This window comes from Anabrus simplex, chromosome 1 (assembly GCF_040414725.1).
Source record: "Anabrus simplex isolate iqAnaSimp1 chromosome 1, ASM4041472v1, whole genome shotgun sequence".
NCBI lineage: Eukaryota > Metazoa > Arthropoda > Insecta > Orthoptera > Tettigoniidae > Anabrus > Anabrus simplex.
In genome coordinates, this window is record NC_090265.1 from 1600215597 (window position 1) to 1600240496 (window position 24900).

General features: G+C 38.8%; 1 protein-coding gene across 3 annotated transcripts in view; it reads right to left on the reverse strand.

Moving 5' to 3' along the window:
• The window catches only part of LOC136858581 (pseudouridylate synthase TRUB1), a 101656-nt gene that overhangs the window by 11450 nt on the left and 65306 nt on the right, over positions 1–24900 (reverse strand). For 2 of the 3 annotated variants that reach the window (XM_067138243.2, XM_067138244.2), the window contains exons 6-7: positions 16713–16878; positions 15937–15974 (exon numbers count right to left, since the gene is read on the reverse strand). In XM_067138243.2, the coding sequence (XP_066994344.2) occupies positions 15937–15974; positions 16713–16878 (204 nt within the window). The remainder of the gene's footprint in view (positions 1–15936; positions 15975–16712; positions 16879–24900) is intronic. The other variant, XM_067138245.2, reaches the window with a different exon arrangement.

The window sequence follows — 24900 nt, forward strand, 5'->3', positions numbered from 1 at the left end:
ACCTCAGAAGAAATCTCGACTGTCCACGAGAAAGGCTTCTTAAACAATGACACTTTTAAATTTGGACGTTATAATAGAAGTAGAAAATGGTACGTTCATTCGTCACCAGATGGCCCCCAGGACATGGCAATGCTAGCGTTTGAAGCAGAAGCTGACTGACCCATCACAATCAGTCTAAGCTGTTCACATAACACATGACATTGGCAGATGTATGGCATAGACACAAGCCTGGAATGAAACATCTGGCGACGAGGAACGTACTTATTTGTAAAACGCCGAGACAAAATGACAGTAGTTAAGGGACCGGGAAGGGAACTACCTACGTAAATTCTTAATGACTGGCAACCAGGTATTACTTAATTGATAGCCGGTGTCCCTGTTGAAATTGTTAGGATTTCTACGTATTTCCACAGCTTCCCGTATAATCCTGGACCTGTAGTGTCTAGTGTGGGTAAGAGCTCGAGCATCTTGGAACATGACATCATCACCCAACAATAGAGCGTGCTCAGCTATGGTCGATTTGTCTGGTTGGTTGGTTGAGACGAATATTACATTCATGTTCTTTGATACGGGTACCAATGGACCGGCATGTTTGGCCGATGTATACCTTGCCGCAAGTACAGAGAATTTCGTATCCCCAGGATGTAAAAGTGGGGATAACTTGTCCTTGGTGAGCAATTTTAGTGGCGGTGCCAAACACGGTTTTTATATTGTGTTTGCGGAGGATCTTGGCAATTCGATCTGTGGTGTTGTGAATGTAAGGAAAGTAGGCAGTTCCCTTCACTTCTTCCTTCTGTGAGTTTTGCTTGATCGTTTCTCTGGGATGTAGGGCTCTATGAATCTGCAAATCACTGTAACCATTACCCTTGAACGCAACTTTGAGCATGTCCATCTCCACGTGGATATGTGATAGGACACCGGCTATCAATTAAGTAATACCTGGTTGCCAGCCATTAAGAATTTACGTAGGTAGTTCCCTTCCCGGTCCCTTCACTATTCTTATTTCATCTCGGTGTTTTCAAAATTCGTACGTTCCTCGTCGCCAGAGGTTTCATTCCAGGCTTGTGTCTATGCCATACATCTGCCAATGTCATGCGTTACGCAAACACGTTATGTGAACAGCTTAGACTGATTGTGATGGTTCGGTCAGCTTCCGCTTCAAACGCTAGCGTTGCCATGTCTTAGGGGCCATCTGGTGACGATTGAAGTACCATTTTCCACTTCTATTATAACGTCCAAATTTAAAAGTATCATTGTTTAAGAAGCCTTTCTCATGGACAGTCGAGATTTCTTCTGAGGATGCAGAGCACAGTTCCCTGTGAAACGTTAAGAATTTCACCTTATTTTCTTGACACGGCATAAGCCCAAAAGCCTATACAGTATTGCGTCTTTATGTAGGGGCCGTGAAAGCATTAATGACAACTTAACAATAGTGATAACATCCTAACGTTTCTAAATAATTTAGGCGATAATATAAAGTTCACAAAGGAAAACGAACAACAATTCAATCAATTTTCTAGACATCAAAATCATGCGAGTTGTAGATAAATTTGATTTCCAAATTTACCACGAGCCTTTATTTACTCCAATAACTACAAAAAACAAATCTTTGCACCCGAATTACCATGAAAAAAAGCCACTTACTACAGTTTAGTATACAGGGCATTAAAAATCCCTCTTTCACAAAATAATCTAAAAAATTAATTAGATTTCATAAAAGAAATAGCCAAATTCAATGGGTTAAATCCAGATATGATCAACAAAATCATTAATAAAGTTAGACTAAAATTGACTACAAACCTTTCTCAAATAAAACCCAACAAACCAAAATTCGTGAAGTTCACATTTACCAACCCAAAAATCACATTTACCAACCCAAAAATCCATCAAATTACCAATCCTTTAAGAAAAACACGATGTAAAATTTGCCTACACAACACAGAATACAAATCACTATTTATTTTTTAATCATAACTCAGTCAATTCAACTGATAATAAATATTCAAACTCGGGTATATATAGACTCAGATGCTCAGTATGTAGTTTTTCTTATGTTGACCAAACTGGCCGCTGTTTCTCAACTAGATGTGCCAAACATTATAACGCCCAAAAACATAATAAGTTCACTGCGATGAGTAACCACATGAAGGCAACAGGTCACAAATTTACTACAACAGATCAGGATTTACGAATCTTAAAAAGAATTGAAAGAGGTAAGCTCATGATGGAATATGAAAAATTTACATCGTCCTAGATCAACAATTTAACAAAGACAAAAACTTAAATGACGTAATAGATAACAAAAGTTCTCTTTATGAACAGATTCCAATTCTATTAAAAAACATTCCTTCGGAATAGTAAATGTTATAAAATATTTAGCACCAAATCAGTAAACACTCCCAGCAATCTAACACACACACCCCCTTCCCTCCCCTTCTATCGCTGCCGGCAGCTGCTCCTCACCCGCAGCGAATGGGCCCTTAGCCATGCCTTCTCAAGCTCAACCCCCTCCACCAAGACTTCACAAATACAACATCCAAAGTAAGAGCTCGGTGACTGCCAGTTGCTCTAAAGCAGGGCCATCCAAACAGCGCTCCCCGAGCGCTAGCGCTCTGGCCGCGCTCCAAGCCAGTGTTCCGAGCGCTTTGGTGGAAGGTAGTTTCGGTAGTGGTGGAAGGAGCTTGGCTAGCTGAGCGAGCGGTCTGCCCGCCGGGCCGAAGAGAGCAGCCGATTTTTTAGTGTGCCACTGAGGTTTTATGTGTTTTAAAAAACACACTTTGTAACGGCATTACAGTGTCAACCACAGGGATGATTACGGTGATTTGACAGACGTCAGACGCCAATCGAACAGGGAAGGGCGGGGAGTGGGAAGGAAGCGGCCGTGGCCTTAATTAAGGTACAGCCCCAGCATTTGCCTGGTGTGAAAATGGGAAACCACGGAAAACCATCTTCAGGGCTGCCGATAGTGGGGTTCGAACCTACTATCTCCCAAATACAGGATACTGGCCGCACTTAAGCGACTGCAGCTATCGCCTTTTATATAAACATGCATGTAAAGTTCTATCAATGTTCGGCTCAACGTACATAAATTTGTGAGCGTTTCTTTTCGGTTCTTAAGCTTACCAAAAGTAAATATCGGGTAACGATGAGCGACAGAAACTCGCGTAATTGTTTAAGAATATTGGTAAAACATTGGTAAAAGGTTATTGAATTTTCCTCTCAGATATGTTCAATTTTCAGTTTTGAATAAATCGCATTACTGTATTCTTTACTTAACACTTGATTTCGTTTCCTGCATATTCCATACATCGGAATACCTATCGATTTGTATATGCGGTATATTTGTTACAGCAAAACAGCCCTATCAGTATGATGTCAATAAACCCACAAAAGCCGTCGGACGCACGACTGTACGTACGTATCTAGTCAGCGCGGTCCGAACATCGTCCGTCTCAGGTCTCCTCGCTGCCACAGTTTAGTGGTGGTAGGGGAAGGAGCGCTAGTCTGACTGTCCAGTGCTCCCCGAGCGCGGGCGCGCTCTCGGAGCGCAATAGCTGGATGGCCCTGCTCTAAAGCCCTCAACATAAGTTAACATCTCAGCGGTCAAAGGGGTAAGTGTCAACACTTTTTATTTAACTTCCACTATTCAGCCCCTTAATTCCAATTATGGTCCTTCATTAAATTTTCAAAACAACTCTTTAATAATAGAATTTCATCTCACTTGGCTACCCACCGATTGACAACAATGTTCCCTTTCGACTAGTACGCTCACAGTTAAATTGAAATAATAAATATTGTAGTTCAACCTATTCAATACAAGTAAATAAGAGATGTAGAGATTACATTCTTATTTAATTAAAAGTGGAAATGGTACCGGTTTCGACCTCAGTCTGGGTCATCATCAGCCAATTATAACTTGAAAAACAATGCATAAGTAAGAAAGAAGTTAACAGTCAAGTCCACACAATATCAGTTGAAGAGGCGATATAAAAATGACGGGGGTAGGCACTGTTAAATTCAGACGAAGTGGAATGTAAGTCACTTAAAAGAAGTAATGCGTAATCTTCCGAGCATCAGCACGGCACACGCAATGTTTGGCACTGTCTCACAATGTTCACGAAAAGCAGAGAACAGTTAAATGAGCCAGACTGCATAAACTGTCAGGCACAAAGTCACGCTCACCTCAATACGTCCAACATCAAAGAGCCACACCTATCACAAACTCTCCCCACAAATACTACATCAAAGAAGATGGCCTAATGACGTCTACACAGACTTCAATATAGCCTACGGCACCAGCATTCCAACTAATATTATCTTAAAAAGAACCAGACCATATGAATGTTCTTCAAAATTTATAAGCGTATAAATGAAAATCAATACTTACTAACTTCAAGAACCAACGACCGTTACCAATGCTCAACTTTCCTAAAGTTTTTAACAACATGCCACTTGACAATTAAATGGAATGTGCTTTCTGATTTTTATCTTTATTGTAATATCTTTTAATATCAAAAACCAACCACCTATGTTATAATCCTCAAATATTAACACAAATATTGTTAAATAATAGTATACTACATTTTACATTGTAATAGTTGTTTAACGATCTCTAATCCATTTTACGAGACATGATTTTTAACAGTATTCATAAGTCATTTCCAATCAGGTACCTGATCTATTCCTAAGGTAAAAAATGGCTGATGATGCCTACTATTGATAGGTAAAACATTTACCATCCAATGTACTAATTTTATGTTAACATTTTGATAAGGACAAAGTCCTAACTTTAAAGATTGTATTGTACTAAATAGGTGGGAGAACAATAAAAACATACTAGTGTTATTTAATACTGTCAGAACTTGCCGCAAACTGCAACACTTTGTCTTTATTCTTCATTAGGTCCCGCACTGTTGTCACACTCACACCGAACTCTGATGCTAAATTTGAGACTAGTTCACCTTTCTTTAATCGATTATATTAACTTTATTTTGTATGGTTGAAACTACACCTTTTCTTTTTACTGCAGATTTTAATCTCAACATTTCTTGGCTGTTAGAATGGAAAATAAATGTTCAACTTTATCAGTCGCGCGCACATTTCCTTACTTTGCACTACAGTACAGAATGTAGCTTACCTGTCTACTAATAGCGGAGGTTGACTATGATGGACCGCTAGGCTGGTTTCCAATTCCTGTGCATTGTGAAATATTTACGATGCAGTAACCTGTGGTGAAAATATGTAACCTTGACAGAGAACGATATGAAAGATCTATGTACGGTACTTATAGATGTTGCAGTCTACCAAATAATTTGTAGGTTTCATTCTGAAGTCGAAATGACCAGCATACCGTACTCTACGCTCTGTGGGCTGGGAGAGGGCACATTACAGTACATTATTTATCAATAATGGAATGGATAATAAAGTTTGTGATTGTTGAATTCGAATAGCATCCCTCTTCTTTCATAACAGTTATAAGTTAAATAATTTTACACAACATAAAATTACGTAGTAAAAAATGTATGAAGTCATGTCTCCAATGTCAATTGCCGGTCTATGCACGTGTACATACAGTAGTTACTGTATGTTATGATCGTGGACTCAAGAGACGGAGTGTCAGTATACAGTCACTCCAAAACAGAATACTGTATCAAGATACCTTGACGTCAAGAGCCGGGCTGAGTAGCTCAGACGGTTGAGGCGATAGTCTTGTGACCCCAACTTGGCACGTTCAATCTAAGCTCAGTCTGGTCGTATTTGAATGTACTCAAATACATCAGTCGCGTGTCAGTAGATTTACTGGCACATAAAAGAACTACTGTGAGACAAAATTTCGGCACCTCGGCGTTCCAAAAACCATCAAAGTGGTTAGTGGGATGTAAAGCCAATAACATTATTATTATTATTATTATTATTATTATTATTATTATTATTATTATTATTATTATTTTGGTCTGTAGGTATGTTGTAGATTTATTATTATTATTTTTTTTTTTTTTTTTTTTGCTAGTTGCTTTATGTTGCACCGACACAGATAGGTCTTATGGCGACAATGGGACAGGGAAGGGCTAGGAGTGGGAAGGAAGCTGCCGTGTCCTTAATTAAGGTACAGCCCCAGCATTTGCATGGTGTGAAAATGGGAAACCACGGAAAACCATTTTCAGGGCTGCCGATTGCTTTTTAAAATTTTTTTTTTCTGGCAACGGATAATCTGCAGAATGGTTAATCAAGGGACAGATAATCAAGGTTTTACTGTAGTTTCATCTGTGTACGTTTAAGCACACTCGATTATAGAAACAAAGACAGATTCGCTGAATCACACATCTGCATCATTGTTGTCCTCAATGTCTCTGTTCTCTACGACACATTTGTTATAGATGTTCGTCGTGTGCTCTTTACATATTCACCTATAACATGAAGAACAGGTGACCTTTGTCTTGCAATTTTGCTGCCATGAACAGTAAGAACAACGGCCAGAAGCACCTGGAGCACAGGGCCTTTGATCCTCTTCAGTTCCAACCAGCTGTCTTATTTTGACTTTTAGTTGATGTGGAAGGTACTCAAGAATTGACCTGTGTGTCAAGTAATCTATGCACAGTTCTCATGAGAGAGCTTATAGGAATTCACGTCTACAAATATTTTGCTTGGTATTTCCAAGGTAAATAATTTACAAGTTGACTCCAGCAATATTCATCAAAGCAAAAAATAAGGAAAGAGGCCACCTGTTTGTTTTTCTTGTGACACTGTAGGTTTTCTTCAATAATTGTAAGGTGTCTATGCGACCTTTAGTTCCATTATAATGTGTTAGAATTATGGACTTACATTTATCACCACTTTCTTCACTTATGGAATCAGAACGGTGTTCAGTCGACAGCAACAAAACCACTTTATTTGGTTTGGACTTGTGTGACACAAGAGTAGCATGTTCACCATAAACAAACAAACTGCTGTATACAGTTGCCGTTCCTTGTGCTCGGTGTATACTGACAGTGGAGGGATTTCTCTCTTGTTTTTTTTTTTTTCTTTTCTTGTTTTTTCTTTTAAGTTCCTACTATGGACAGTTTTTTTTCTGTGTTTCCAACTTGATAACTAATGGCACTGAAAGAAAAATTTTTGCTACCGTAATCCCTTTTCCCAAGCCCCAAACAGGATTAGTTGCTCTCAAAACAACATCTTCTGCAAAGTTACTAATTTGGCATGGTCCGGTAGGTTGCATCCCGCAGTAAACTTCCATATTTGAGGTGTAAAACATTTTGCATCATCCAAACAAACCTTTTATACCATACTAGCAAGATACCCGTGCTTCGCTACGGTATTACACTGAAATTTATAATTGAATGTTATTGTTTTAGGTATATAATCCGCCAAAATTTGCGATCCGACTCGTTTTCTGCGAGAATCCGCCAAAATTCGCGATCTGACTCATTTTCTAATAGATTACGGCAAGTTTCCTCCCGTTTTTCAATCTTACTTTCCAGCAATCGATTTTGTACTTCCCGGGGTAGGTCCAGGTATTCCACCCGGTCAGTTGGGTCCCTAAATCTATGCCATCTTTTCCTATAAGCATTTTTAATATGGATCAAATCCTACAGGATATCCGGCGTGGTGTCATCTTGGGTGCCTTGGCGGTACTGAACCCACCGCCGGACTGCATTCTTAGTCAGTACCCGTCCAGGACCCGTTTCCAGCGCGGTCCACACATTTGACGACCGTCCAGATTATTATTATTATTATTATTATTATTATTATTATTATTATTATTATTATTATTATATGTTCTGGACCCCACAGCAAGATGCAAGACCGCTATTTAGCGGTAAATTACATCTGCTGCCATTGTCATTGTTGACAATGCGACCAGCACCATTGTCGCGGGTAGGCAAGTGTGCGGATTTTCTGACGATACGAACGACTCACTTCCGTGCATTATTGACTTTATTATAGAGGTGAACAATTTTGACGGTCAATCGCATTCCTATCGTTTATTTCAAATGTGTTCACGTTTTTATTTATATGCCAGGAGAATCTACTGTAATCTAAGAACGTTCTCCGAAGGAAAAGAAGGCTGTTGAAAACGAACTCAGGAAAGATTAAAAATGATTGCTTTATAATCAGAATAAGTACATCGAAAATCTACAGCCTGTTTCCAGTCATTCAACAGGGCCAGGAATGGAATGAATAAAGCCCCATCTAGCGGCGACAATAGGAATTGTGCCGGCTGCCGAAGCACTCCTCTGGGGCAATGATCAATGAATGACAAATGAAATGAAATATTGGACAGTGTTGCTGGAATGAATGATGACAGGAAAAATCGAAGTAAACGGAGAAAAACCTGTCCCACCTCTGCTTTGTCCAGCACGAATGTCACATGGAGTGACCGGGATTTGAACCACGGAACCCAGCTGTGAGAGGCCGGCGCGCTGCCGCCTGAGCAACGGAGGCTCCCCATAAGTACATTACGAACAGTAAAATCAATTGGTCTCACCTCCTTTTACACCCCACCGCCGTTAAGTTTATTAACACCCCCCCCACCACCACCAAAAAAATTAAAAGAAGGCGTGTTTCTTTATGTTTAAAGGAGATTCCGAACACCAATGTTCACGTCTATTACCTTCAGTTTTGAGAAATAAGTATCCCCATAAAAATAATTCACTTTATTTCACTTCTTTTCACCCCCCCCCCCCCCCCAAGTGAATTATCCGGCAAAAAATACTGTTTCTTTAATAGTAAAGGATATTCTAAATACCAATTATCACGACTCTAACTTCTTCAGTTTTTTATTTATGTGTCCTCATGAAAGGAATTCAACTTTTTTTCACTCCCGCCCCCCCCCCCCAAGATGGGTTCCCCCCAAAACGCGTTTTTCTTTGGTTTTAAAGGAGATCCAAATACCAGTGGTCACGTCTGTAACAACTTTAGTTTTTATTAGTTGTATGTATTCTCATACAATTAAGTCAATTAATTTTTCAATTCTTTCACCCCACCCCCCTTCATTGGATTTTATGAAAATACGTGTTTCTTTACTTTTAAAGCAGATTCCAAATATCAAATTTCACGTCTGTAATATCTTCATTTTTGAGATATCAGTAGCCTAATTAAAAGAATTCAACACCATTTTCAGTCACTTTTAACCCCCCCCCCCCATCCACCCAAGTGTTATTTCCGAAAACTAAAAATACACGTTTCTTTATTTTTAATAGAGATTAAAAATACCATTTTTTACTTCTGTAACATTGAGTTTTTTGAGATACTGTAGAAATTCTCATTTTAAAATTTCACCCATTTTTAGTTCCCCTTAAATGGAGTTTCCAAAAGCAAATCACCTATGTTTCTTTATATTTACAGGAGATTCCAAATACACACTTTTTACGTCTGTAACATTTTATGTTTCTCAGATATTCTGTAGATATAGTCTTTCAAAGAATTCACCTCAATTTGTCACTCCTGTTTAACCGCCATTAATTGGATTTTCCCAAAACAAAAAATATGTGTTTCTTTATTTTTAAAGGAGATCCCATATACAAATTTTCAGTTCTGTAATTCTTCAGTTACTGAGATGTATGTATCCTCATTAAAGGCACTCAACCCATTATTCACACTTTTACAGGCACTCAACCCATTATTCACACATTTACAGCCCTCCTATTGCGATTTACGGGAAACAAAAAAAATACGTGTTCCTTTATTTTTAAAGGAGATTATAAATACCAATTTTTTACATCTGTAAACTTTTAAAGTTTTAAGATATAGCCATACTCGTTTTAAAAATTCACCCCCTATTATTTGGATTTTCCAAAAATGAAAAATACCTCTTTCTTTATTTTTAAAGTAGATCCCAAATACCAATTTTCAGGTCTGTAATATCTTCATGTTCTGAAATATAAGTAGCCTCAGTAAAAGCATTCAACCCATTTTTCACCCCTTTTCACCCTTCCTATTGGGATTTTCTGAAAACAAAAAAATACGTGTTTCTTTATTTTTAAAGGAGATTCTAAATACCAATTTTTATATCTATAAACTTTAAAAGTTTTGAGATTTATATACACTCATTTTAAAAACTTACCCCCTTTTCACCCCCTATTAATTGGATTTTCCGAAAAAAAAAAAAAAAAATGCGAGTTTCTTTATTTTTAAAGGAGATCCCAAACACCAATTTTCAGGTCTGTAATATTCTCAGTTTCTGAGATATAAGTATCCTGATTAAAGGTATTCAACCCCTTTTTCACCCCTTTTCACCCCTCCTATTGGGATTTTCTGAAAAAAAAAAAAATATGTGTTTCTTAATTTTTAATGAAGATTCTAAAGACCAATTTTTACACCTGTAAACTTTAAAAGTTTTGAGATACAGATGCACTCATTTTAAAAATTCCACCCCCTTTTCACCCTCCCATTAATTGGTTTTTCGAAAAACAAAAAATGCGTGTTTCTTTATTTTTAAAAGAGATCAAAAGTACCAATTTTCAGGTCTGTAATATCTTCAGTTTCTGAGATATAAGGACCGGAATCCTGATTAAAGGCATTCAACCCATTTTTCACCCTTTTTCACCCCTCCTATTGGGACTTTCTGAAAACAAAAAAATACGTGTTTCCTTCTTTTTAAAGAAGATTCTAAATACCAATTTTTACATCTGTAAACTTTTAAAGTTTTGAGATATAGATACACTCATTTTAAAATTTCACCCCCCTTTTCACCCCCTTAGCGACGGAATATCCAAAAACCCTCTCTTAGCGAGCACCTACATCTTAATATGAATATATCCTCAAAATTTCACTTCTTTATGTCCAGTAGTTTTGGCTCGGCGATGATGAATCAGTCAGTCAGTCAGTCAGTCAGGACAAGCTATTTTATATATATTGATTTAGATGGTTTCGTTTTCATGTATTGTCGGAAAGGGCAATGTTTGAAATGGCTCCAGCATTTCATCAACTGTTCCATGCTCACCAATAGAGTAATGCTGTTTACAATTATGATTAAACTGTTAATTTAAAGATTATTTATTTATTTATTTATTTTGTGTCAGAGTGTTGAGAAACTTAAAAATACAAAAAGGTATTATATACAAATAAAACAGAATACATTTTATGTCACAAAACATGTTTCACACAATGTCTGCCCAGGAATGGGCAACAGAAATTCCCTCTTCAGTGGCTTGAATCGAGTCTTGAAGTGTACAACGAACAGGGCAGGACTGACAGTCATACAGGTGTTGGGTAGTTTGTTGCTCCCCACAATCGCAGAAGTCTGACTGATCTTTCAGATAACCCCATTTTTTAAGGTTATCCTTGGATTTACCTACTCCACTCCTCAAACGATTAAGTGCCTTCCAGGTTGTCCATTCCAAATGATGACCAGGGGGTGGAGATTCAGAAGGCACCATCCAATCAGAAAGATGCTCCATTTTTGCTCGCCACATATCACAACGTGCTGTTCTTGCTGGTTTATCCAGAGCCTTGGAGACATTGAGGAAACTTTTCCTGGACTTCAGTCTTCTGGGTGGAGGTCGATGTCCAAATAACAGGTGGTTGCTTATGAGATCCACCTTCGACCTCTCTTGCCTTGCAAACACTTCTCACCGAATGTCTGGAGGAGAAATACCAGCCAAGCAATAGAGTTTGTCAGTGGGAATAGGTTTCAGACACCCAGTTACTATTTTACATGTTTCATTAAGGGCTGCATCCACCCGCTTCGTATGGGCTGACCTAAACCATACAGGACACGCATACTCAGCTGCAGAAAAACTCGGAGCAAGAGCTGAGGTTCTTAACAAAGTTGGATGGGCTCCCCATTTGCTTGAGCCAAGTTTACGGAGGATGTTATTTCGGGCTGATAAAGATAAAGAATCTACAAGATCCTAGTTACATACTTCAGTTATATTAAATTGTATTTTATATATATAAATATATACATTTTCGCAACTGAAACAATTAGAGACTGGATCACTAAGCTATTCACCAAGTTCCGTCAGCATTTGAAAGCACAGCGCCGGACATTGAATATGTTGCGCTGATCTTCAGGAGCTAGCAATTTGCTTCAATCAAGCGACTTGTCTTCGACTTCTACACAATTCTGGGACTTCATATTTACTCAATTGTATTGTGACTTCACGCCTGATAGTATATGCAGGCTGGCTCACTTAACTGTTCTCCGCTTCTCGTAAACATTTTGAGACAGTGACGAACTTTGCATGTTGTGCTACTATTCAGAAGATCGCCCCTTAAGTGACTGACCTTCTACTTCTTCTAGATTTTACGATTTAAAATCGCACAGTGCCTATCCCCATTTTCATATATTGCTTCAACTGTTTTTGTTAAAGATTCATTCTTTAATTTCTTATTTACCTATGCATTGCTTTTTTTGCATTTTATTCGGCTGATGATGACCCAGATTGGGTCGAAACCGGTAGCGCTCCCGCTTATAATTAAATAGGAATCTAATACCATATTTCTTATTTACTTGTATTGAATAGGTTGAACTACGTTATTTGTTATTTCGATTTAATTGTAAACTGTTTGAACACTTCACGAATTGGTGCTAATTTATCATACCGACACCAGTCATTTCTTGTGTTTATGTTGTCAAATCTAACACACTTAGAAGAAATCTCGTCCTCCGTTGAGACATCGTCTTGAAATATTTGACTCCTGTGAAATCAGTTTGATGCAGATCTTCAAGATTTAGGTGAGATGATTTAAGGACACCTCCCATGTATAAAAGTTTAAAAAAGTCTTCATTTCTGTGGAGTTAGTATCTTTCGCATCCCTCTCTCGGTCATACTTGCCCATAATCTCTGCGATCTTTATATTCATTCATAGAATGATTTCATCAATCATTTGCTCGGTAAAAAATAAATTCCAACACCCCAAAACCTAAACTACACCTTTTGCTGGTCCTAGAACACCTGGTAAATGCATGCGTAAAATATTATGTGGCAGTTGCCTCACAGCTTGAGGTGGAGAGCACAAATACCATTTAGTTTCATTGTCCTTTCCCAAAATAAAATTGGATTGATTGTTTACGTCATATGTCAGGATAGTATGTTCATACTCATGTTCTGACTGCTCAGTATCTGTACTACGATCACTTACTCCTACCTCGCCTCCATCTCTGTCATCATTGTCTTCAGCAGAACGTTTGTGGTCTGAATGAGATTCTAAAAGTAGTTCCCTGATCCACTCTTCTTCTATCATGTCCATTTTTACCACAAATAACAGTCAAAAGATGGAAACACACACAAAACTGCAGACAAACTTGACAGTCTTAATTAGTCGCGCACGGAGCTTTAGACCAAGTGTTGAAGCTTTTGCTTGCAGCAAGAGAGCACGTGCAGTGAAACTGATAATAGATGCACATTATTATAGGGTGAGGGGTAGCGGGAAGGTACTAGGAAGTGGAAAGACTTGGCACCAAACCAAGCAAATGGTACTGAAAGAAAAATTTTTGCTACCGTAATCCCTCTTCCCAAGCCCCAAATAGGATCAGTTGCCCTCGAAACGTCATCTTCTGCAGAGATGTTAATTTGGTATGGTTCTGTAGGTTGCTTCCCGCACTAAACTGCCATATTTGAGGTGTAAAACATTTTTGCATCATCCAAACAAACCTTTATACCATATTTAGCTGGTCTAAATGATCGTGGCATGACCAATTGAGGGTTAAATAGTCGTTACATTTTGTCTCACTTCATACCATTAGGGGGTGAAGACCAAGATGTTAGCCCCTTTAACCCATTGACATACTAATTTTAATGTACTGAGCATGCGCATGCATATAATTTTTTTCAAGCGTAAGATACAGTTTTACGCTACTAAGATTTATACATGTAATCCACAACATACTGAACTTTAATCATACCCTTGTTTGATGTGATGAAGTGCAGCACACTGAAGAATAATTTTTGTAAGTTTTAATGATGTGAAACCACATAAAACACTCCAGGAAATGCAAAGCCACCCAGTACTTTCAGAGTTGTATCTCATTATACTTTTCTTGCTTGTCTTGCTTTCAACAGAGTCACAGCATGTTTTAGGGTTATAAGCCTTGTGAAATGTTTCTAGTGAACTCATACAGGCTGAGTTGGGATTTTTTTCTGTGAATAACTGATCGGCAAAACTATTTCTTTCAGTAGCTTTCTCATCCCATAAAGAGTTGTGAATGAAATGTGTAGAGGGGAGGGATCTAAAGGGAGAGTCCTGTTTATGATGGGTTTTATTCCAGAATTTCATATAAAATTATATTTGGATGGTTTATCACCTGTTTTTTTTTTTTTTTTTTTTTCCGTTCCCAGCCATCTTCCTTTGTATTTTTGTAGGCAGGATGGACTTCATTATCATCGTCACTTTCAAATGTGTCATCACTCTCATAATACCAATATAGTTGGTCCGTTATTGGACATTATAAATTTTCCAACTAACTCGTTCTTGGTTGCCAGCGTTTCGCCCCAGTGTGCTAAGTTGGGCTCATCAGTTGGTAACTAGCACACCTACCAAGATGCATGGCTAGTGCATAAGGTGGAGGCTACTTGGAGCCATCGGCAGTGCACTATGAGAGACTTTGTCTCATTTTCAAAAATTGATGCCTGCCTGGCCATCAGATGATAAAGATGTTGATTCCCATCGGGAACCTGAAATATTTGTTCCGAATGAGTAAATTTATAATACCAATATAGTTGGTCCGTTATTGGACATTATAAATTTTCCAGCAAACTCATTCCTGGTTGTCAGCATTTCGCCCCAGTGTACTAAGTTGGGCTCATCAGTTGGTAAATAGCACACCTACCAAGATGCATGGCTAGTGCATACCGTGAAGGCCACTGCGTAGGCTACTTGGTAGGTGTGCTATTTATCAACTGATAAGCCCAACTTAGCAAACTGGGGCAAAATGCTGGCAGCCAGGAATGAGTTAGCTGGAAAATTTATAATGTCCAATAACGGACCAACTATATTGGTATTATAAATTTACTCATTCAGAACAAATATTTCATGTTCCCTATGGGAATCAACATCTTTACCATCATCACTCTCACGTGAAATTTTTTGTTAATGCTGCTATAATTTTCACTGCTAGTAAATAAAATTGTTTAATTTTCTGAAACTACATCACTGCCCAATTCGCTCCAACTATCCCATAAAATATTAAGAGATAAGAATTTCATACTGTTCTGTATTAAAGTGAGTTCGCTAATAAGGTAAAACAAAGTATAAAATGGTTCAACCTTTCAATACTATTACACTTATTTGAGATCGGCTGATGATGACCAAAAATACTGATCGAAACCAGTACCAATTTTAATTAAATAGGAATGTAAACTTACATTTCTTACTTTAATAGTATTGAAAGGTTGAAGCATTTTACACTTTCTTTTAACTTATTAGTATCCCATAATATACGTTTGATTTTATTCCTTGTAATACAAGGTTTACCGGCCCCGGCCATTTCTGCTGATTATCAAGCGGGTAAACACCCTACTTGGAGAGCGATTTCCTGCTGCATGATGCAATCTATGATGTTCGTTCCAACTTTGAGAGAGAGCAGATTCTCAGCTTTCAGGTGGTATACTGCATGTCATGCCATCTATGGACAGAAGGCTTGAACTAGTTGCAGAAAGCTTACCTCTGAGTAGACCACCTGTCAGGTGTCTATGTATGAATGGTCACTGCACGTGTGGCACAAGCATCGTCATCATCACCACCACCACCACCACCACCACCAATTGCTCTGCCTCTTCAATAATGTGGAACTTTACTTTGGCCATGAACAACTTATAAAGAGAACTTACACCAACCATCTTAAACATGTGCTAATACTTGAACAGACGCCATGCAAATGACAAGATGGTGTACGCGGCACGTGGCTTGGTTGTGGCGGGAAGAGAGTTGCCAACAGAGTGGTGAAAAATTACTAACTTACAGATTTCTGTATGTCAGGAGCACTGTACCCACCTTGACATACAATAAGTAATACCTGCATCCCGCAAATTCTGAAACAAATATGCAGGGATTATTCACGTATATACGTTATTTAAAAAGGTGTATAATATGGTGTAATAATGCAGAGGATTAATTCACTACATATTATGCCATTGTACCATCTGACAAAATGTACTCTGCATGTATCACATGCATCATTGCTCTATAATGTAGCACACAACAGAGTATAGCAGTACTGTTATTCTCAAAAGACAGATCCCAAATTAGTAACTTTCTCCACATTGCCAGTGATCCAAAATGAAATCATCATCAATATCTAACTCTTGTAATAGACTCACCTTCCTAGTCAGTAAGTCAAGATGTAGTTAGACATTAAAAGCAATAGGTTGTTTACCGTATACACAGAGAGATTAATAGCTAGCAAAGTACTCTGCTAACATAAGGAACTTACTTGAATAAAAATGAGTTTATTAATAGCTCATGATATATTAAGGACACAGTTAGTTAGGCATTGAAATCCTTACAACACACACTGTGATACCAATATTTGAGTGTGCAGTATATTAGCCTCGGTCTAAAACGTTTACAACGAGTGACACTTACATTAATAATATTTAAACAAAAATGTCTTTCACATATTTGAATGAAGTACAACATTGGTGTTTGGATCATCAGTTTCAGTTTTTTATGCTAATCTCTTCATATTTATGCAACTATTGCAGTTTTCACTAATCTGTTTGTTGCATTATGTATTTAATAATCATCTGTTAGAAAAAGAGCTCACTTACTTTCCACGTGGTCGCTGCAGTTCTACATAGTATTTATCCTTTGCCATAACAATAGCTTGTGTAATATGATCCACAGTCCAATGGTGAGGTTCAAGCATATCTTCTTCAGTGAAAGGGCCATGCTGGGTGCGACGCAAATCTGTGACATGAGCACAACTATCTAGAGCTGAAATAAAAAAAGTTATTAAGCATAGCAATTTGGTGCCACTTCCAACTCTTAAATGACTCTTGTAATACCACCAGAATGTACAATTTCCCTCCTCTTAACATCAAAATTTAAACTACTAACAGATGGCATTTATTTTTAATAAGGTTGTATCTTCCATTATCATTATTTCTAGTAACAAAGAATGATAACTTTTTATTAGACTATTATTTTTATTCTGAATAATAATTTATTGAAGCCCAATGGCCATCATCATCATCATCATCATCATCATCATCATCATCATCATCGTCCCACTCCAGTCACCCAGGTGTGGTTAACAATCCTCCTCCACTCCTCTCTAACCTTCCACTTTTCCTGCTCCATTACTTCCGCCACATTCCATCCAGCTTCTCTAATCTCCTTCCAAATCTGATCCATCCACCTTCTTCTCGGTCTTTCAACAAGTCTCTTTCTCTCAACTTCTTTTTCCAATTCCCTTTTTTTTTTTTTTTCCTAGTTGTTTTACGTCGCACCGACACAGATAGGTCTTGCGGCGACGATGGGACAGGAAAGGGCTAGGAGTGGGAAGGAAGCGGCCGTGGCCTTAATTAAGGTACGGCCCCAGCATTTGCCTGGTGTGAAAATGGGAAACCACGGAAAACCATTTTCAGGGCTGCCGACAGTGGGGTTCGAACCTACTATCTCCCGAATACTGGATACTGGCCGCACTTAAGCGACTGCAGCTATCGAGCTCGGTAATTCCCTTCTTGCTTCTGATTCTTTCTACATGTCCGAACCATATCAGTCTTGCTTTCTGTATGTTCTGTACTAAAGGTTCTATATTTAGCTCTTTTCTGATTTTAATATTTTGAATTCTATCTCTTCTTGTCTTTTTAACTGATGTTCTTAAAAAATGTAATTTCTACTACTTGGGTCTTATTATCTTGTCTCTTATTAGTTACCAGCGTTTCTAGTCCGTATGTTACAATTGGTATGAAATACTGTTTATATAATGTTAATTTCGTTCTCTTGGGTACTTTGTCATCCGATAAAAGCTCTCTGACTCGATAAAATGTTGTACCTTTATAATAAAATTCTTCAGGGCTGTTATGCCGTGGTCCACTCCTCTCGCTTCTCCCAGACGTTTCGACTACTGCTGCGGTAGTCATCTTCTGTGGCGTCGTGTAGATACGCTCTCCTGTATCCCGCTGGAAATACGTCATGACTGTTCCAAGATACTCTGCAAGGCCAAGTTACCAAAACGTAATCTTAGCAAGAAGGAGGGGCTTGCTCTAAAGGATTTAAAAGCCGACGAAAGTAGTATCATATTAGCAGCTGACAAAGGTAATGCTACTGTTATCTTGAACACCATGGATTATGAACATAAGATCAAAGAACTTCTTGATCCATCGATCTACAAAAAACTTCCCCGTGACCCGACTATGAGTATCCTGCGCAAGACCAATACTCTGATTAAGAAATCTTCTATTTCACCAGAAGAACAGAAGAAGCTGAAGAAATCAGAAGCCTTGTGTCCAAGACTATATGGTCTTCCTAAGGTCCATAAGCCAGACGTCCCTCTTCGTCCTATCGTTAGTACCATTGGCTCTCCAACTTATGAAGTCGCAAAATATTTAAGCAATTTACTGAAACCTTACGTAGGGACTAAGGACTCACACATCAAAGACTCGGCCCATTTCATAAACAGATTGCGACACTTGCGAGTACAACCGGGGGATATACTTGTTAGTTTTGACGTCGTCTCGCTGTTCACTATGGTACCAATCAAGGATACTCTTGAACATATTCAACATCTCTTTGCAGAGGAGACAATAGTTTTATTTGAACATGTACTTATGACGACATTTTTCCAATGGAAACATGAATTTTATGAACAGACAGACGGTGTTGCCATGGGAAGCCCACTTAGCCCTGTTATTGCTAATTTTTATATGGAGTTCTTTGAAGAGGAAGCCCTGCAGACTGCTGTAAATAAACCCAGCTGTTGGTTCCGCTTTGTTGATGACACTTTTGTAATATGGGGACATGGAGAGGAGGCACTTGACAGTTTTCTTACACATCTGAACAGTATTCATCCTCGTATACAATTCACTGTGGAGAAGGAAAAGGATGGAGAATTAGCTTTCCTGGACGTGCTGGTGAAGAGGAAGAATGATGGATCCCTAGGGCATCAAGTATACCGAAAACCAACACACACAGACCGATATTTAAACAAAAATTCGAATCACCATCCTGGGCAGAAGCGCGCCATGATGAAGACTTTGGTGGATCGCGCCCTTCGTGTCTGTGAACCAGAGTACATCGAGAAGGAACTATGGCATCTTGATCTAGCCTTACAAACCAATGGCTACACGGTACAAGAGGTCAGGAGAGCACTCCACCCCAGAAGACAGCCGGCGAATAGTAAGCGAGAAGAACCCAGGAAGAAAGGTATCGCTTATTTGCCGTATATACGGGATGTCACGGATTGTATTGGAAGGCTCCTTGAACGTCACGAAGTTAAAACCATTTTTCAGCCGACCCAACAGCTACGGAACATGTTACGTTCTGCCAAAGATCCACGTGACCCTGTAACATCTACTGGGGTCTATAGGATACCTTGCAGCTGTGGAGCTGTTTATATTGGCACGACTGGCAGAAGTGTCAATACTCGCCTGACGGAGCACAAAAGGAATTGTCGCTTGGGACAATACGACAAATCAGCAGTAGCGGAGCATGCACTGCTTGACGGAAATCATGAGATCCGTTACGAGGATACTGACATACTGGCCACAACATCCCACTTTCACGCCCGTCTCTACAGGGAAGCAATCTAAATACATAAACATCCAGATAACTTTAATAGAAAGGAGGAAGGACTGAAACTCAGCAAGGCCTGGGACACCCCTTTATATAACGTACGGCCGAAGTTTACTAAGATCAGGGACATTACAGTCAACCAACCAGAGGATCCATTGCTCGGCACGACCCAATCGGAGGTCGTGCACTCCGAGATCCAATCAGACGACAGACTTCTCGGAGCGACCCAGTCAGAATCCATGCCCGGCGCGAACCAATCAGAGGTCATGTGTTCAGATAGCCAACCAAACGTCAAGCTGCTCGGCGCGACCCAATCGGAGGTCGTGCTTTCAGATAGTCAATCAGATGTCGGTTTGCACAGCGCGAACCAATTGGAGGCCACACACTTACATATAAATACAGCTGCTTCCCAAACAACTTTTGCAGTCGCCAGCGGGATACAGGAGAGCGTATCTACACGATGCCACAGAAGATGACTACCGCAGCAGTAGTCAAAACGTCTGGGAGAAGCGAGAGGAGTGGACCACGGCATAACAGCCCGAAAGAATTTTATTATATTGACACCGGCCGTGAAAGCCTTCATACTTTAATGTTGTACCTTTACTTAGTCTATTATTAATTTCAGGGGTGATTTCATTACTTCCATTAATAATGCTACCCAGATATGTAAACTGTTCTACGTTCTCTAACAGTTCTCCGTCTATGTTCACTTGGCTTCTTTTTCTCTTTTCCACAGTGCATGACTACAGTTTTCTTTTTTTCTAATTACCATTCCGAACTCCTTCAGATTTTCATTCCAAACGTCCAGTCTCCTTTGTACTTCCTTTTCTCCCTTTCCCCAAATCACCACATCATCTATAAATACTAAAGCATTCACTTCACCACTACTAATACTCTGTTTTACATGTTTTATGAATTCATCCATCAATATAATAATAATGGTGGACGAAATATGGAAGGTGAACATTTCCTTGAGTTCTGTATGAGGAATGGGTTGGTGGTGAAAAATAGTTGGTTCAAGAAGAGACAGAGCCATAAGATAACACGATGCAGTTGGGATGGACTACAAAAGACTGTACGGTAATCGATTATGTCATCTCTGATGAAGAAAGGAACAGAATGATAACAGATGTCAGAGTAATATCCTGCGAGAGTCTTGATAGTAACTACCATTTATTAGTAGCAGACCTGAGGAACTTCTATGTTAATACCAATATAATGGTGTGTTATTGGACATTATAAATTTTCCAGCTAACTCATTCTTGGTTGCCTGCGTTTCGCCCTCGTGTGCTAAGTTGGGCTCGTCAGTTGGTACTTAACACACCTACCAAGACGCAAACACAAGGCTAGTGCATACTGTGGAGGCCACTGCAAATATTTCATGTTCCCTGTGGGAATCAACATCTATATCATCAAACTTCTATGTGCCAAAAATACAGAACAGGAAAATGCCAAAACACAAAGTATGGGAACTCCAGAGAACAGATAAAGGAACTGAGTATCAGAACTGGTTAAAAACCCTATTACCAAGAGATGAAAGGAAAAATGGAAAGGCAGAATGGACCAGACTAAGGGACACATTGGTTAAGGAAGCAACTGAAGTTTGTGGAAAGACAAGTATATAGAAACTTGAACTGAACCATTGTAACCCAAATATATCACTTGACGACTTAAAGAAACACTTCTCTGACGTTAAAATTAGGCACCAACCACAGATTATAACTCATACAATTAACACATTACTGACTAAACCGCCACCAAATAGACCAATGTTCAAATTCCTTATTGTTAATGAAACTGAGGTGAAGTGTGAACTGCTTTCAGTCAAGTCAAATGCCACTGGAGTTGATGATCTCCCCATCATCATCATTAAACACATTCTAGATATTATTTGCCCAGTAATTACTCACATACATAATTTCTGCCTCAGTTCTGGAACATATCCAATGATATGGAAAGATGCAATCATAAGTCCGGTATCAAAAGAGTCTCCAGCTATTTCCCTATCAGACTATCGACCTGTGTGTATACTTTAATCTCTCTCCAAACCCTTCGAACGGATAATCCATCGGCAACTAATGGGGTATCTTAACAAATATTCCTTGTTTGACCCATTACAGTCACGCGTTAAAAAGGGACACAGCACGACCACTGCCCTAATGAAGGTTACAGATGACATTAGATATACAATGAGTGAACACAAGGTCACATTACTTACTCTTCTTGATTTCAGCAGTGCATTCGACACTGTTAACTTAAGACATATTACTGGCCATATTAAAATCCCTTCATCTAAATCAGACTGCTTTACAACTCTTTAGCTCTTACCTCTCAAACCGCAGACGAGTCGTTATAAAGAATAAGACTTCTCAATGGGCAATGAAACATGCAGGAGTACCCCAAAGTTCTGTACTTGGACCATTGCTTTTTATTTTATACATAAACGACAAAGCATCTCGACTGAAATATTGTAATTATCATATATATGCGGATGACCTCCAAATATATTATCACACAAATTTCGTAGATATTAGTCCAGCAACTGACAGAATGAATGCTGACTTACAAAATATATCATCATATGCTTGTGAAAACTCTATGTTAATAAATCCCTCCAAGACAAAAGCTATTATAGTTGAACAATCAAAATGAATAAACATGACAAAGTCTTTAGACATCCCTTCACTCACTCTATCTGGTAACAAAATTCTGTATGAAAGCTCAGTAAATAATCTAGGTGTTGTTATAAATGAAAACCTACATTGGAATGAACACGTCACACGTATCTGTAACAGGGTATATGCCTCACTCCATCCTCTGAAATACCACCATAACATTTTACTGTTAAATATGAAAGTCAGGCTTATAAAAACATTAGTTCTCCCTAAATTCTACTGTTGTAATGCTGTATTCATAGATGCAACGAAAGAACAAATTAGAAAAATACAAAGCACCATGAATTCCTGCATCAGATTTATATTTTCATTACGCTACGATACTCATGTCACACCTTATTACAAGCAACTTTCACTCCTGAAATTTGAAGAACTCAGAAATCTTCATGTAGCTCTGTTGGTGTTCAGATCACTAACTGAGAGAACTCCCCTGTACCTGTCATCAAACTCTACATACCTTTCCTCTTTTCACCAGCATTATACACACACTGTTACTACACTTGCCATTCCCTTTAGCAGGTCAGCTGCCTATAATCGCTCATTTATTGCGACGGGAAGAAGATTATGGAACTCTATTCCAAATAACATCCGAAGTAGTAACTCACTAGAGTCTTTCAAATCTTCCTACAGAAAGTATGCATAAGACCACGGTATGAATCTTGATGAGGGAATGGTGGTGTATGGATGTGTGTATAATTTAGTTAATTTTTCTTTAAATTAATTTAAACTTATCATTCAATTTCATTTAGTACTTGGACAAATGATATGTTCATATTGGTATAATTATGATGTTGCATTTATTTTGAATTTATCATACAAATTAGTTTCTTTTAAAATACTTAATATTCTCTATGGTTTTTCTGTAGAATGACGTGCTTAAGTGTAAGAGAGGACCATGAGTCCTAACTTCGCCACTATTAAAGACAAATAAATAAATATAAATAAAACAAGGGAAAAGGATACACCTTGGTGGAATGAAAGAGTGAGAGCAGCAATCAGGGAAAGAAATCTCGTGCGGAAAGAAACGGATCCGGAGAAAAATAAACCGGATCTTACTAGAGATGAGGCAAAGATCAGCAACCTCGAACAATTATACTAAAACAAGGAACTGGACGTTAAAAGAACAGTTACGGAAGAAAAGACCAAGGCATGGAATATATTCACTCAGAAACTGGAGGAAGACAGCAGAGGCAATAAGAAAATAAGGTATATTGTTATCAGAATATACCATGAATATCATAAAGGCACTTGAGGATGAAAATGGAAATCTGGTTAGGACAGAAAGTGACATGAGAGAAGTCCTGAAGAACAATTTTGACCACCTACTGAATAGACCAGTTCAAGAACAAAATAGAGAACTGGAAATCCAAGCCTACAATGAAGAACCTCCCACCACCTGGACAGGAACTGAGACAGCCTTAAAATCTATGCCGGAAGGAAAATCTTCAGGTGCAGATGAAGTGAATGCAGACATGATCAAGGCAGCAGGCATCCACGGTATACAATGGCTGCACAGAGTACTAAATGCTGCATGACAGACAACAAACTACCTGCAGATTGGAGCAAGGGCATTATAATTCCCCTATTTAAGAAAGGCAGCAGATGGAAACCCACCAATTATAGAGGAATAACACTGCTGTGGAGGAAGAGAAATTAACATGATGTTATTTGCAGATGATATTGTCATTTGGGGAGAAGACGACAGGAAGGTTCAAGAACAGTTGAATGTGGTGAATGGGAAGATCAAAGAATGTGGATTGAAAGTAAGTGTAGAAAAGAGTAAAACTCTTGGTATGACTAGAGGGGAGAAAGAAGGGAAAGGTCAGGTTAGACTTGCAGACAAACCCCTGGAAGTAGTGGAAACGTTTAAATACCTGGGGAGTGAATTAATGGAGAATGCTCGACTGGATGCTGAGATTAGTAAAAGGATTCAAGCTGGAAGTTGTTTCTATCATAGTGTAAGAAACATGTTATGGGACAAAGATGTGCCAACGGAAGCAAAGGATACTATGTACAAGATGTATTATGTACCCATAACAACTTACGGAGCAGAAACTTGGACAATGACAAAGAAGGATGAGAGTCGAATACAGGCAGCTGAAATGAAGTTCTTGAGGAGTATGATACAGAAGAGTAGAAGAGACAAAATAAGGAATGAGAAAATCCGGGAAAAAATTGGAGTGGAAAAAATGAATGATAGAATAGAGAAGAGCCGACTAAGATGGTTTGGGCACATAAAGCGAATGAGCGATGAAAGAATGCCAAAAAAGGTGATGGAAATGCAAATCCAAGGAAGGAGAGGCCGTGGACGACCACGATTGAGATGGAAGAATACCATCCAACGCAGCATTATAGAAAGAAACCTGGACTGGGACACAGTGTTGGAGGAGGAGTGGTGGAAAGACCGAAGAAAGTGGAGAGGAACCATATTTGCCCCTACCCGGCTACAGCTGGATAAAGGGAAATGATGATGATGATGATCACTGCTGTTCCAGGGTGCTAAAAATTCTAGAGAAGATCATAGAAAGGAGATTGAGAACCATCA